The 14,250-nt window shown below is 56.6% G+C and overlaps 1 protein-coding gene across 2 annotated transcripts in view; it reads right to left on the bottom strand.

The window, feature by feature from the left end:
* The window catches only part of DENND3 (DENN domain containing 3), a 52,241-nt gene extending 39,428 nt beyond the window's left edge, over positions 1 to 12,813 (bottom strand). For both annotated transcript variants that reach the window (XM_048212411.2, XM_048212412.2), the window contains exons 1-4: positions 12,575 to 12,813; positions 5,790 to 6,048; positions 4,763 to 4,878; positions 2,414 to 2,556 (exon numbers count right to left, since the gene is read on the bottom strand). In XM_048212411.2, coding sequence (XP_048068368.1) covers positions 2,414 to 2,556; positions 4,763 to 4,878; positions 5,790 to 6,048; positions 12,575 to 12,676 — 620 coding nt within the window. In that variant the 5' untranslated portion in view covers positions 12,677 to 12,813. The remainder of the gene's footprint in view (positions 1 to 2,413; positions 2,557 to 4,762; positions 4,879 to 5,789; positions 6,049 to 12,574) is intronic.
* Between the last annotated feature and the right edge of the window lie 1,437 nt (positions 12,814 to 14,250).

Below are 14,250 nucleotides of genomic sequence, written 5' to 3'. Positions count from 1 at the left end.
TCATACTTCAGCAGCGAGTAAACATCTCAAAGGAAAGTGCTTGGCCACGTTTGTTTCCCAAATGCATTCTGACTTTTGAAGTACGGTTGGCCCTTGAACAATGTGAGGGGTTAAAGGTGCTCTCCCCCACGCAGTTGAAAACCTGCATAGAACTTCTCAACCCCCCAAAAAACTTAATTGCTGATAGCCCGCTGCTGACCTGAAGCCTTACCGATGACACGAACGATCGATTAACAGGTATTCTGCATGTAATATGCATTTTATCCTGTATTCTTAGAATAAAGTAAGCTAGAAAAGAGGAAATGTTTTTAAGAAAATCCTGAGGAAGAGAAAATACATATACAGGACTGTACTGTATTTGTTGAAAAAAATCCAGGTGTACGTGGACGCGCACAGTTCAAACCGCGTTGTTCAAGGCACAGCGGCAAGTGACTGAAACGCATGGCGGACCAGCAGGTGCCTGGGGGCAGGCGGCTGGGAAGCGACCACAGGTGTAAGGGAACTTTGGGGCGTGGTGAAAATGTTCTCTGTCTTAATGGCAGTGGTGGTGACATGGTGTCTACATTAGGCAAAATTCAGCCAACTGACCTGGAAACCCCGCCTCCGTGCCCTGGGGCGGTCCCCGGACTCACTCGCCACAGCAGGGCCCATGCGTGTCCCGCAAGCCAAGCGCTTACGCTGTTACTTTAAGCAACAAATCATAAGTCGGCCTGGGGTCAGTCAGGGCGCCTGGGTGGCGCAGTCAGTTAAGCATCTGACTCTTGATTTGAGCTCAGGTCGCGATCTTAGGGTCATGAGATCAAGCCCGTGTCAGGCTCTGCACTCAGCATGGAGACTGCTTGAGCTTCTCTCTCTCCCTCTGTCCCTCCTCCCTGCTCTCTCTCTCTCTCTAAAAATAATAAATGAATAAATCTTTAAAAATAATAATAGCTCTTCCTGAGGTTAGTGTCAGGAAATGGAGAAAATTCAATATTCTTCCATATTTTAATTATTGTCAAAGAATAGTATCGAGTTAAAAAAAAAAAAACAGACTCTCCATAATCTAATTCCCCAAATACAACTAAGCATTCTCTCCCAATTTCTGTCCACACAGAGGCCTATACACGCTACCATTATAGCAGAAAAACAGATTTTAAAAATCCATAAATCTGTATTTATAAACTGCCTTTTGCATTTCTGTCATCTGTTTTTCTGTTTTCTAGTTCGGGTCATTTAGCAACGACCATCAGTAGACAGAAAACTCGAGGAGCAGGGAAACTAAACACGTTTTTCGAGTTAAATGTTCCTTTGCATTAACGTCTAGCAGGATGGTATTTGTTGGCAGTCACACGTGAATGATCACGCGTACAAAGGCCGAGAACGTGAAGCAGGTGCTGTCCTCCCCGCAGGCCCGAACCCGTTCTGTTCGAGAAAGGGTGGCATCACCACCCCCAATTCACAGAAGAGGAAACGAGATGGGTGCACAAGCCACCTACCCTCAGGTGCTGAAGATTACCAGTTAACGAAAAGGGACCCTGTCCTAATTTATCATCCTATCACTGCCCACGCCCGGGCAGACATGCCCTACTGAGCACGCAGTCCCGGAGGGAGACCCGGCGAGCGCTCTGTTCTGTGTCGGGGGCAATAAAACGCGGGCTAGACCCAAACTATGGGCAAACACCAGCCACATTTTGAAAACTAAAACATTAAGGCGCTGGAACTTGAGCTCCGAAGGTCATGAGTTTGGTCAGGAAGGATTCCTGCTCGTCCCTCTGACCACAGTGTGAGAACCAAAATGACGGTCTTTCCAGAAGTCTGCGACTTGCCAGGGGTGGAGGGTGGGTATTACGACATTAAGGCAAACCTCCGTTGGCCGCCTCTGTCGTCAACCAAACCACTGAGAATTCCAAGACTAGAACTTTGTGAGAACGAAAACCAGGCGGCCAGGGCGCGTGTGGCCGGGGGATGGACCGTGTCCACACGCCACAATCATCCCCCGACGACAGGCGGCAAGTGCGCCCGACGCGATTCTCTCTAGAGTTTTCAAAACTTCTCTACGTCCTCAGGCTTTCTACTCAATATCATCAGCATTAAGGCACTTCAAGATTCCACCCCAAGAAAAGATAATTCGTTAACTGTCATGAACTTAACAGGACTGACAGCAGCGGCAGCCTGATTTTCTCAGATAACAGGAGAAGAGCTATTTCTGATGGACGTCTTTTTTAAAAAACCAAACAACATAAAATCCTCCATACTAATTTTACTTCCCACAGTTTGGTTTCATCTTCCCTTGTCTGGCTGACCTTCCCCACAGGCTACCACCTTGGGAAGCCTCTGGGCCTTCACAGGAGCTCCCATCACCAAACCAGAGCCCGCCCACCACCGCCAGCGCCAGGCGTGGCCTCGCAGACACGCGGGCACCGCACGGGCTCACCAGGACAGGCAGTCCTTGAGGGCGTTGTAGTAGGGGAGCTTGGAGACCACGCACACCGCGAAGGGTACGAAGCAGCCAGCCACGCCCGCGGTCGGCCAGGATGGCTCCCAGTGCGCCTTGCCGTTGTAGAAACACGACTCGTCCTGGAGAGACAGCAACAGGCCCGTGTCACCCTCCGATCCAGCTGGTCCCAGCTTCTATCCTCAGCAGTGTGGGCCTCTGCAGACAGAAGCGAGAGGGCCGGGGCCCAGACAGCATCCTGCTCCCCCACCGCCCGGCCGGCGCTCCCTCCGGTGTCACCGCAAGTCCCAGTCAGCGTGGATGCCCCCTCTGTGTCACTGGGAGTCCCAGTCCTCGCTGATGCCCCCCTCCCCCAGTGTGTGACGTGCTGAGGTGGCAGAGACGATGACACGTCCCGACCCCAGATGGGAACACAGTGAAAACACAGTAAGACACAGAAGGGGCCATGGGCTCTGCTTACACAGGAAAAAACCTCCAGCACTGGGCCATATGTGTGTGTGTGTCGGCGGGGGGGAGGGGGGGTTCTCAGCTGGAGAAAACCACCGGCACCGAGATTCCAGAAGGCACAGACCACTGCAGAGCTTACGAGTGGCGCATCACTGAGGGCCACAGTCTGGCCCCCGTGGAAGGTTGTTTGGGGTTTTTCAGTAGGGATGGCAGACCGTGATAACAGCTCCACCTGGGGATGGTGTGAACGCGAGGGTCTTGCAAGACGGGGAGAGCCCGGCAAGCAGTGGGCACGCCATTCGTCTACCCACCAACATTGAACCAAGGCCCTCAAGTCAGTGTGCTGGGCCCCCAGGCAAGTCCCCTCACCTCCCTGTGCGACTGCCTGCTCCCTCAGCGGTAAAACGGGGATGATGCTGAGAGTTCCCAGCCCCGTTCGCTGTGGATTAAATGAACGACTGTGCAGGAGGGTCGTCGGCACCGGGCTGAGCACACGGGCAGCTGGCATATGAGGACCACAGTGCCGTCTGCACTCCGGGCGGGGCTGCGCGTGCAGTCCACGGAAAGACAGGAGCGCAGGACAGGGCGTGGCTGGTCACTGGGCACGCGGGGAGGTGGGGAGGCCAGCATGTAGGGCCCGGAGTCACCCCGAAACGACGCAGGCACTGAGAGGATGGGCGAGGGGCCACGCACACCCCAGCAGCCAGGTGTAGTGGGGGAGTCACAGGCAAAGCAGAGGCTGTGACCTTTTTAAAATGTATTTAAGGATAAGAGAAATAACATGTACTTCTCATAGCGATCACTTCACAGACAGGCTCCCAAGCACCTTCCTGAATAATCCAGCCTCCCATCCTGTCTCTGCCGGAAGCGCTGGCCAGGGAGGGGCAGGAACTCGGCCCCCGTCTCGTCTCCCACCCCTACCTAACCCAGGCAAGCAGGCAGACCGCCAACACTGCAGGCCCAGCAGCCCGCACACGCGGCCATGAGGGGTGGCCTCCCCGCGCTGCCCGCTGCCCACCCTAGTCCAGGGGTCTAGGGGACGCGTAGTCCAGACACGGAGGTCGCGCACTCAGACGTCAGCAGAATGCTGGGCTGCCACAGATTTCTGAGGCACATCCATAGGCGTGAAGGGACAGAGCCCATCGAGTTGAGCCTTATGCCGGTGACACTTAGGGATAATTCTCCCAGCACAGCTGGCCCAGCCTCTGACGGCAGAGTGGGGAGGAACATCCGGGCAGCCACCTCCCCCTCGGTGTGGGATTCCTGGACTTCCCCGGGGTAAAGCACCGCCGCTTCTGGAAACCCTCTGGACACAGGCCGTGGGTCACCCCGCCTCTTCAGGTGCACGGCGGGCCCTGCGAGCTCCCGAGAGGCCGGCTGGCTCGCACTCGTGGCCCTCCGGGCGGGGGAGGGCCGAGTCATGCTCTGGAAGCCCAAAGTCGTCACCCCGCATACAAGAACACAAATGTCCCTCCACGGACATGTGGGAAACAAGCTGTGGCTCACATACACTGGGCGGTAGGACTCGGCCGTAAGGACAGAGACGCTGCTGCCCCAACGTGGATGAACTCTGACCCCATCCACTGAGTGCACGAAGCCAGACACAGAAGCCACATGCAGCCTGAGTCCACTGACACCAGGTGTCCGAAGCAGGCAAACCCATGTGGGCAGAACGGGGGCCGGGGGCCGGGGGCGGGACTTCCGGGGTGATGAACGTCTTTTGCAACCAGACGCGGCAGGGGCTGCCCGCCAGCGGGAGTGTACTTAGTGCCGCTGACCCACACACGCTAAAATGATTACAATCGCGGTGATTGCGAGAAGCGTGTTTCAGCAAAAATAAACACCAGCAGATTTCAGAGGGAATTCACGGCGGTCACGTACGTGCAGGGGTCGGGAGTACTGGGCAACCACGGCATACGTTCTGTTCCCGCAGACATCGGTCAGCACCAGGAAGTGGACACAGTCCTCCTTCGGTTCGGAGGCCACGTACACGCCCCCTGCGGGTAGAGAAAGGAGAGGAAATCTCGGCACGGCCCCGTGGCATCCACCTCCGAGGCTGGGCTCTCCGTGAGCCCACTTTGCGGCCTACAGAACCTGTCCTCGCCCTGCCAGCTGTGGCACTTGGGGGGTCGGGCCGCCAGCCAGCCGTGGCCCCCTCTGTCCCTCCGTGGGTGCCCATTTCTCAGCCACCCTCTGTGCTCTGCAGAATTTAGCGAAGGAACATAAGAACAACCGCAGACAAACCCTCTGGGGTGTGCCTGGGGGAGGCGACCATTTCTGAGCATGGCAGGTGCAGGGGTTGTCCCAGCTGTCCCCGGGTTGTAATCCCTGAGACCGGGAGACAGCAGGCATTCCCGATGGAACCTCCCAGACAGGGAATGACGGACGGGAAGTCCCTAGTCTCAGTCTTCTACACCAGCCACTCAGCGTTTCTCAAAGACCAGTGGAAAACATGAGGGCCACCCACTGCCGGGAACAGGCCAGGTGGGGAAAGCATGTGAGCCCGGGCTGCAGGCCCCGGGGTCCCCAGAAAACAGGGGCCAGGGAGCCCAGACGGAAGTGCACTCTGGGGGGAGATGCTGCAGGCTAACTGGACTCATCCTGACCCACTGGCCGGACCTCTGGAAGACAGGCCTGTCAATCAGAAGTGAAAATCCTTGGAAAGCACTCTACCAACCGTGCTGGCGATCCCGACAGCCCTTCGTCTGGGATTCGCTCTCCAAAACACGGGGGCTGCACTATTGGGCTGCGCGTCCTTCAGCTCCCAAACCCCCACGATTAAGAGAACTGAGACCTGCAGTTTGGCCTCGGGGCTGCCAGGGGTAACCAGCCCCCCGTCTGTCACCCTTTCTTGACTTGGTTTCTAGAAAGCACCATGGGGGAGGTGGGAAAGCAGGGCGGGGGATACCTGGGAAGCAGAGCTGAGGCAGGGCAAGCAGGTCCACACCGTTGGGGACACTAATGTCTTCAGGAGGGAGGCCCTTCCAGGGCTCCGTTTTGGGCTTGTCCCTCTTCTTTCTGAAGGAGCGCCTTCTGGTCTTGCTCAGAGTCGCAGAGGGGGCACCAGCCGTCGGACTGTCCTCCTTACTGACGAAAGGAGGCACAAAAACCGACAGGACCTCCGGATCGAGAGAAGAGGGGCTGCTGACCCCCTGCTTCAGGGACACCTAAAGGGAGTAATACGCGTAAGCCAACAGCGCTCACCCTTGCTCCGCTGTGCACCTTCTGTCCAAGCACCCACTGTCGCTCTGTTCCCCTTCCACCCGCCAGAGTGCCGGTTCCGCACCCACGTGTGTGTGTGGCCTCACCCACCAGTGGCCCAGGACAGGAAGGACCGCACAGAAGCTGCTTTTAGGGACCCATCAGGCCATGCGTTCAGGCAAGTCACCCACAGCACAGGGTCTGGCTCTCCGGCTGCCCCTGGGCACACAGCCCAGCAGTTGCCAGCCCAGGACTGACAGGCAGACCTCAGTTCACATCCAGCTCTGCTTGGACTGCAGCAGCGAACGCCGCATCCCTGAGCTTCCCTCTCAAGCGGGCAAGGTCGCAGGTCAAAGGCTCAACCCCAGCCCCCACACCAGAGGCCCCAGTGCCCTCCCAGGTTGAGGGGGGCCGCATACTGTCCAGCCCAGTACAGATGGGGTGCTGGCGTCATGCCCCATGCCAGTGGTCCTGTTGCCACTGACCTGGGGACACGGACCGAGGGGTGAGAAGAAGGACTGCAGGCCTCAGAGAGAAGAGACACACCCTTCCTCCAGCAACCAAACGGTCACCCCAGGTCTACACAACAGGGTCATTCAGCCTGAACACTTTCAAACTTTAACTTGGTAACCCGATTTTTACAAAACCTTTTGTCTTTTCAGTCTTCCCCCAGATAATATAAAGAGCACGGGCTCTGCCTCCGACCTCCGTTCTGTCTAGCTACGATGCCTGAGACGGGCCACTCCGCAGAGGCAGTTGCCGGGCTGCTCCCCGAGCTCCCAGAAGAGGTCAACAGGCCGTGACAGAGAAACGGGCAGGTCAGCTCCAAGCTAGTGGAGAAACAGAAGTCAAGGGCAGGATTCGCTGGGTGGCAAGCGTGTGGGAAGGTGGGAGGACGCCGGGGTGGGGTGGGCAGCGCGGAATCAAAGATCTCTGAGGGACTCAGAGAGGGCATCAGGAAGGACATCGTTGTCACGAGGAGAAATGGAATTGTCACCGGCAGGGAAGGGACAGCCAGCATCACCGTTTCAGTAAGAATCGTGGAGCCAAAGGGGAACTCTTACCCTTGAGAGGATTCATACAAGGAACTCCCATCAGTAAATACACTCTCTAAACTCAAAAAGCGTATTTTTATTCTGTATAATTTAAATTCAGGCAATAATTTCTTTATATTTGGAAAAAAGTTTAGTACCAGTGGGAACAAAGACCAAACATGGGAAATCCATAGTACTGGATAATGTTTACATCTTTGTGTATCAGGCATGAAAGGAAACCACGTCTTGAGTTCTATAAAACCTTTCTAAAACTTTATCACCATCCAGCAGTTCGGACCTACTTAACTATGAAAGTATGCACGTCCGCTCCTTCCTCACATCAAACATCACATCGGTGAGCACAGCGTGGAGCCGGCCCCTTGCCTGCAAACCCCCCTCTGCTCTTCCCCTCTGCCCTGACGCTCCTGGGTAGGGCCCCGGCAGACCCCTCCTTCCAGGCTGTGACCCCCCCAGGGCTGACTCCTTGCCCCTCCTCAAGTGCCCCGCCTGGCTGGCAGTCTCCACACTCACATGGTGTCCTCACCTAGGGACGGCGCCCAGAGTCCCACTGCCAGCTCAGACCTCTTGCCAGTCCCAGACCGCACCCAGCTGCCTCCAGACATACCTGGCGGGTCCCTTAAACTCACAGCTTCAAAAATTAAGCTCCTGCTGATTTCCCTGAAACCCAAGCTTCCGCCCATATGCTTGCCTGTGATAAAGACAGTGACCCTCGGGTCTTCGGAGCCACCAACCGCAGAAAGGTCTCTGAAAGCAGCCCCAGTGCCAGCCCAGCTGCACACCTGCAGACCAAGCAGCCACCCACCCCGGGACTTAGAGCAGCTACAGACTCCACAAACTAATCCTTCAAGGGTTCTGCCATGAGAATGGCATCGCCTCCTCCCACCCGGCCCAGGGCGCCCCACCCGCACTGTCCATTCCACAAAGGGGGGGCGCCTGGGTGGCTCAGTCAGTGAAGCGTCTGCCTTCGGCTCAGGTCATGATCTCGGTCCTGGGATGGAGCCCCAGGTCAGGCTCCCTGCTCAGCGGGGAGCCTGCTTCTCCCTCTCCCTCTGCCCCCTCCTCTCCCTGCTCTGTTCACTCTCTCTCAAATAAATAAATAAAAATCTTAAAAAACAGAACATATGTGACCTCATCACCTGCCCCAATGGGCAGTGGCTCCTGCCACCTGGCACCAGCTTTTTACCCCTGCAGACCTTTCGATGGGTCCAAAGCAGCCTCACACACCATCTCCGTCCCTCCACCAGAATGAAAACGGAATCTGTTTCCATACATTACCGTTATTACCACGTATTCCATGTATGTGGCACACGTGTGCTACGTCACAGGGCAGGACGACGACCCGCATCGTACGCCTGAGCAGCAGGCCAGCCTGCTTCCAAAGCCAGGGTGCCCCCAAAGCCGTGCCCCGCTGAACCTCTCGGTCTCCAGACACAAGCGCCGATGGTCCAATGCTGTGCTTTTTCCCTGCTCTCCACTCCACCTGACACGTGCCCACCCCCTCCCCGCTCCTCCTCTTCACCAGGGACCCCCCCTCCACCCCCCCTGGAGGGAGACTTTCCTCACCTGCAGCCAGGACAAGGCGCCTCTTCTAGACCATCAAGCCCCTGGCTCCTCACCTCCTTCCACCTCCCCTTCACCTCCTCCCTCCTACAGGACCTCCTTCCACCTCCCCTTTACCTCCTCCCTCCTCACCTCCTACAGTACCTCCTTCCACCTCCCCCACCTCCTTCTGCCTCCTCCCTCCTCACCTCCTAGAGCACCTCCTTCCGCCTCCCCCTGCCCTGGCTCAGCACCTAGAGCACTGATGCCTTCCACGTTGTACTCTATCACCTTCAGAGCTGTTGGCGGGCTGGGCCGGGGACTGTGTGGTCTCCCTGTGTCCCCACATTCAGCCAGCAGACGGCTCTCAGCGGAGGTTGCTCATCCATTCACATCCTCGCGCTCCGCGACCTCTTAGAGCGCAGCAGTCCGGATGCCGCAGGGAATGCGGTCGTCATGCTAACGGCAGGAGACTACCTCTCGCCCCGCCATTTATCTAGTCCCTTAAAGTAAGATGGCCTAAATTCAGCCAACTTGGCATTTGGCCATACATCACACATCTGTTTTTCCACCGAACGTATGTCCTTGCGTCTTTTCTGGTTGGATAAGCAATACAGTCTCATGTTAAAAGCTAACGACAATACAGGAAGAATAAAATAAATAAGAATAGAAAGGAAAGGCCTTCCCCCTAATTCCACGAAAGGGTGGGTAATACTATGCACAGCGTAGATTACAGCCTTCCCGTTTCTTACGTGCGTATATATCAATATGATTTGACCCCCTACATACAATCATCTCCTTTTACTGGTTCCACTAGCTTTTTTCTCCACTTCAGCATATGGGGTGGCTGATTCCCTGTCACAGCTGTATGGTGCCACACGGGGACGACTCAGTAACAGCCCTACCGAGGGACAGCTGGCGTGATCTCTTCTTCGTCACACACACAACCTGAGCAAAGGCAGCGGTGAACAGTGTCTGCCATACATACGTGCACGTGTCCGACTGTGTCATCAGAGTAAGTTCCTGAACGCACAGTCCTGGATCCCAGAGCATTGCAACGGCCCCTCCCCTACGGGCAAGACAAGGTCTGTTCTCACAGCCTGGGGACAGTCACTCCTGCTCTTCTCTCGCCCACACTGATTTACTAACCCCTCCCCGGGAACAACCATTTCAGTCCAAAAAACCAGAGCTAATTAAAAAAGTGAGACACACGCACCCTGATTGATAGCATCACAGATTTATTTCTTATTCTTTTTTTTTTAAGATTTTATTTATTTATTTGACAGAGATAGAGACAGCCAGCGAGAGAGGGAACACAGCAGGGGAGTGGGAGAGGAAGAAGCAGGCTCCCAGCGGAGGAGCCTGATGCGGGGCTTGATCCCAGAACGCCAGGATCACGCCCTGAGCCGAAGGCAGACGCTTAACCGCTGTGCCACCCAGGCGCACCCACAGATTATTTCTGTTAGATTATAGAGCGGCACTGATCTTCACACAGGATGGGCCATCATTCGTGAAATAAAACAGAAAACAGATTTGTTTAGCGCTCTAGAACTTGCTGTCCACCACCGTTAATAGCCACGTGGCTATTGATATTGAAATTAAAATTCAATGAAGTGTAAAATCCAGTTCCTCAGGGGCACTAGCCATGCCTCAAGCACCTGGTAGCCATGTGTGGCTAGTGGCCGACACACGGATGGCACAGATGAGGAACACTGGCGTCATCACTCAGAAAGTTCTGGTGGACAGCGCTGCTCTAGAAACCGAAAGCCGGGCGCTGTCCACCAAGAACCGCTACAATGTTGCCTTCACACCAAGAATTACGCCAGTGAGCTACTCGAGGCACGGAGCTCTCGGCCCACTCGGAGGGTTAGTGGTGGATCCTTCCACACCCCACGCCTCGTCTCCACGGCAACCACGGAGTAGAGAGAGATGTAACCAAGCCAGAACCTCCCATGGGGAGGACGTATTCTCCAAGTCTTTGTCACTACCCTCACAAAACACCACCCATCTAAGAAATGAAATGGAAAGTTAGGACTCCTTACTACCCTACCAGTAAGTGGAATGTTTCTCATACCTCCAGGCTTGTTTTCATCTGTCACCGAGCAGGAATGCCTCAACGACAGAGAAATGGTGATTTTCAGAGTTATAAAAAAAGCCTCAGACGTTAGAAATAGAACTGCCATAACAGCAAAGTAGCCAAGTGAAGTCATATGTTTAGTTAACTGTAACGTCAACATCGGCCTTAAAGGAGACTCAGTCCAGGAAGTTGGATCCATCCCGAAAGGCTGCCTTTTTCCTACTCCAAATATTTGCTCTCCACCTCTTGCTGAGCCCCTAACAGAATCAGCGTGTAGGATAAAAAGGGTAATCACTAAAATGCAGAGTAGCAAACTGCCACTTGCCTGGGAAAGCCGTGGCCTGTTTGGGGCAGGAAAGCACCACCGTGCTATTCACCCTGCTCTCGAGACACGTCTCACACTGGGGCAACCAACACGCATGTTGAAATCACCCAAGAAGCAACTGAAACCAGGTCATTTCCTATCAGAAGAAAAAGGAGGAAATGCCATTGGCAAATTAGAGGCAGGGAGATAACTCAGTCGATGAGGGTCAGAGGAGACAGAGTCAAAAGGGGATGCAGACATCACCGGGATTTGGGGAGTAAGAAAGGAGGAGGGAAATGCAGAACCCATCGAAGTTGGCTCTGTATTAAGGGAGACAGGTCGCCTGGGTGGCTCAGTCAGTTAAGCATCTGCCTTCTGCTCAGGTCATGATCCCGGGGTCGTCGTGGGTCCCAGCTCAGTGGGGAGTCTGCTTCTCCTTCTCCTTCTGCCCCTACCCCCTCTCCTGCTCTATCTCTCTCTCCCTCACTCAAATAAATAAAATCTTAAAAAAAAAAAAAAGCTAAGGCGACTACCAAGACATTAAGAGACATTTATCCAGTTAATTTTAGCAATATCTAGCTTCTCCTGATGACCTCAACCCTTTACGCTGCACTCCTAAATACTCGGGTGCCTTCCTGTGCCTCTCACTGCTGTCGTCCAGAATGAGATGAGGACTTGCCCAGGTAACTGGGCGGTAGAGCCGGAATCTCGGAGTACTCTGGGCATCACCACTAACCAGAGAAAAATGCCACAGATAGAGTCATATGGACATCCTGGACCAAGAGAAAAAGAGGGCCACAAACCAATTCAAAAGAAAGCCTGGGTTACACAACCAAGAAAAAGCAGGGGCACAGTAAAGAAACACAGAGAATGAGTGTCCAAAACTGCTTTCCGGGAAAAGGGTTTGTCACTCTGGCTGCTAGCGCACAGAGAAAGAGAAAAGGGCCCGGGGCGGGGGAGTAGGCAGCCTTTTCTGCAAGCGAGAAAAACAGCTACGTTTCATCGCAAAATGACTAAATGCAGAACATTTGAAAGTGCCCCTTACATCTAAAACCCCAAACCTCACGATGCTGTGCCTGGCACAGCACCCACCACCGAGGAGACAGTAAGTCCGGGATAATGAATGAAATCCTTTCTTCCGCCACGTAACCCCAGGCGCCCCGGCGCACCCCCGCCTCCCCCCATCAGCCGCCTTCACCCTGCCCAGGTGTGCTTCCCGAAGACCGAGCGGCCGAAGGCGGAGCACCTGGAGGGGCGTCCTCCGAGCCCGCGCTCCACTCTGGCGGGCGCGCTCCTCTCCGGCGGGCGCTCCCCAGTCCGCAGACCCCCGAGACTCCTCCGCGGCCAGGACAGCCACGGTCCCCGCACCGGGCGGGCTGCGGTGGAGGGGGGGCCTGGCCGGAGCCCCGAGCACCGCCCCCGCCCCGCAGACGCCCGAGATGCCGGGGCCAGACCCGCGCTCCGACCGTAGCCGCCGCCCGGCCGCGCCCCGCCTCCGTTTCCCCACCGGCCCCTACCTGCTCGGGGCCGCGGAGGCTGTCCCGGGAGGGCCCCAGCAGCGCGCACAACTCCAGCAGCCCTGAGGGCAGCGCCAGATGCTGCGTTGCGGCCTCCGCCATGGCTGCTTGGCGGCTGCGGCCCGCTGGGCGTACCCCACTCGGGCGCCTGGGGCCGCCGACCCCGACCCCAGCCCGGCGCCCCGCGCAGCGCCGCCTGCACAGCACCCGGGCGCCCCACAGCCAGCCGCCGGGTCGGAGCAATGAGCGGTCGGTGGAGCGGAACCTCCCCGGGGGCGGGGCCTCCATGGGGGCGTGGCCGGCTGCCGCACGCTATGTCCGGTGGGGGCGGGGCCTCTGTGGGGGCGGGGCCGGCGGAGCCCTAACTGGGCCTGGCGGGGCGGGGCCTCCCCGCGGCGGCGCCCCTACAGGGGCGGGGTCTGGCAGGGGCGGCCTCGGGGCCCCGCGCCAGGTCGTCATTTCCTTACCGGCTCGCGGGTCCTGGCGCGTGCGCCGTGTCTGTGCGCGCGCATTACCCCCCATTGGCCCCGCCCCACCGGCAGCCCCCTTCCCGGGGAACGGAGGAAAGTGGGCGGAGTCCCCAGGTAGCAGGCGAGGGCGCCCAGCCCCCGGGGCCGAGGGCCTGAAAGTCACCTGCTCTGGCGAGCCCCGTGCCGGCTCTACAGGGCGAGGAGAGACCTAGGCCGGGCGCGACCCCGGCTCTCGCTGCCTCCTGGAAGCCCTCCTGTGCCCTGGACTGCGGAGTTGGTCGGGAGTGGACGGCAGAAAAGGCTGGCGGGGAAGGGGTAGAAAGATCCATTCCTGGTTAACCCGGTTAACCTTGCTGGCCCTGTCTAGTGAGAGGTTGAGCAACATTCGGCAGGAAACCCCACGGGGTGGGCACCGCTGGAATGGATGGAGCCTGGGAGCACAGTGATGAGGAGGGTCTGAGAGGAGACAGGGCCCGTACCTGGCCAGCTCCAGACTGACCTGATCCCGGGGGACCGTGGGCCTCCCCCAGCCACAGACTGGGCCCAGGAGGCTGGCTTTCGTGGCTGGTCCCAGTCCCAACTCTGCCTGCCCGCCAACCTTGGCACATCCCTATCCCTCTCTGCAGGCCAGCATAAGCATCTATAAAACCGAGCGGGTAGGGCACCTCGGTGGCTCAGTGGGTTAAGTGTGTGCCTTGGGCTCAGGTCATGATCCTGGGGTCCTGGGATTGAGCCCCACATTGAGAGCTCTGCTCATAGGTGAGCCTGCTTCTCCCTCTACTGCCCCCCCTGCTTGTGCTCTCTCACTCTAGCTCTCTCAAATACATAAATAAATAAAATCTTAAAAAAAAAAAAGCGGGAAATGATACGAAAGGAACTTTTCTAGTTCTAATAATCCATGATTCATTTTTTAAAAACCATGAATGTTTAATAATAATGTCAAACATCTGTCATCAGCCTAAGATGAAAAGGAACAAAGCAATGTCAGAATCACAAGGGGGATGGGTGGGCCTGGACCTGGGAGTGCAGTATTCCTCCAACCTTCCCAGCCTGGTGAGGCCCTCACTGCCCACAGCCTGACTCATGGGTTCCGAGTTTCACTTACTAAGTCACCTATTTATTGGCTGTGGGTCACTGCTGGTTCTCACTTAGGTCTGGAGGCCTCCTGGCATCCGCGATCTCATTGGTAGTTACCAATGAGACAAG

Source organism: Ursus arctos, unplaced genomic scaffold, assembly GCF_023065955.2.
Source record: "Ursus arctos isolate Adak ecotype North America unplaced genomic scaffold, UrsArc2.0 scaffold_6, whole genome shotgun sequence".
NCBI lineage: Eukaryota > Metazoa > Chordata > Mammalia > Carnivora > Ursidae > Ursus > Ursus arctos.
This window is presented reverse-complemented; position numbering and strand designations above follow the sequence as displayed.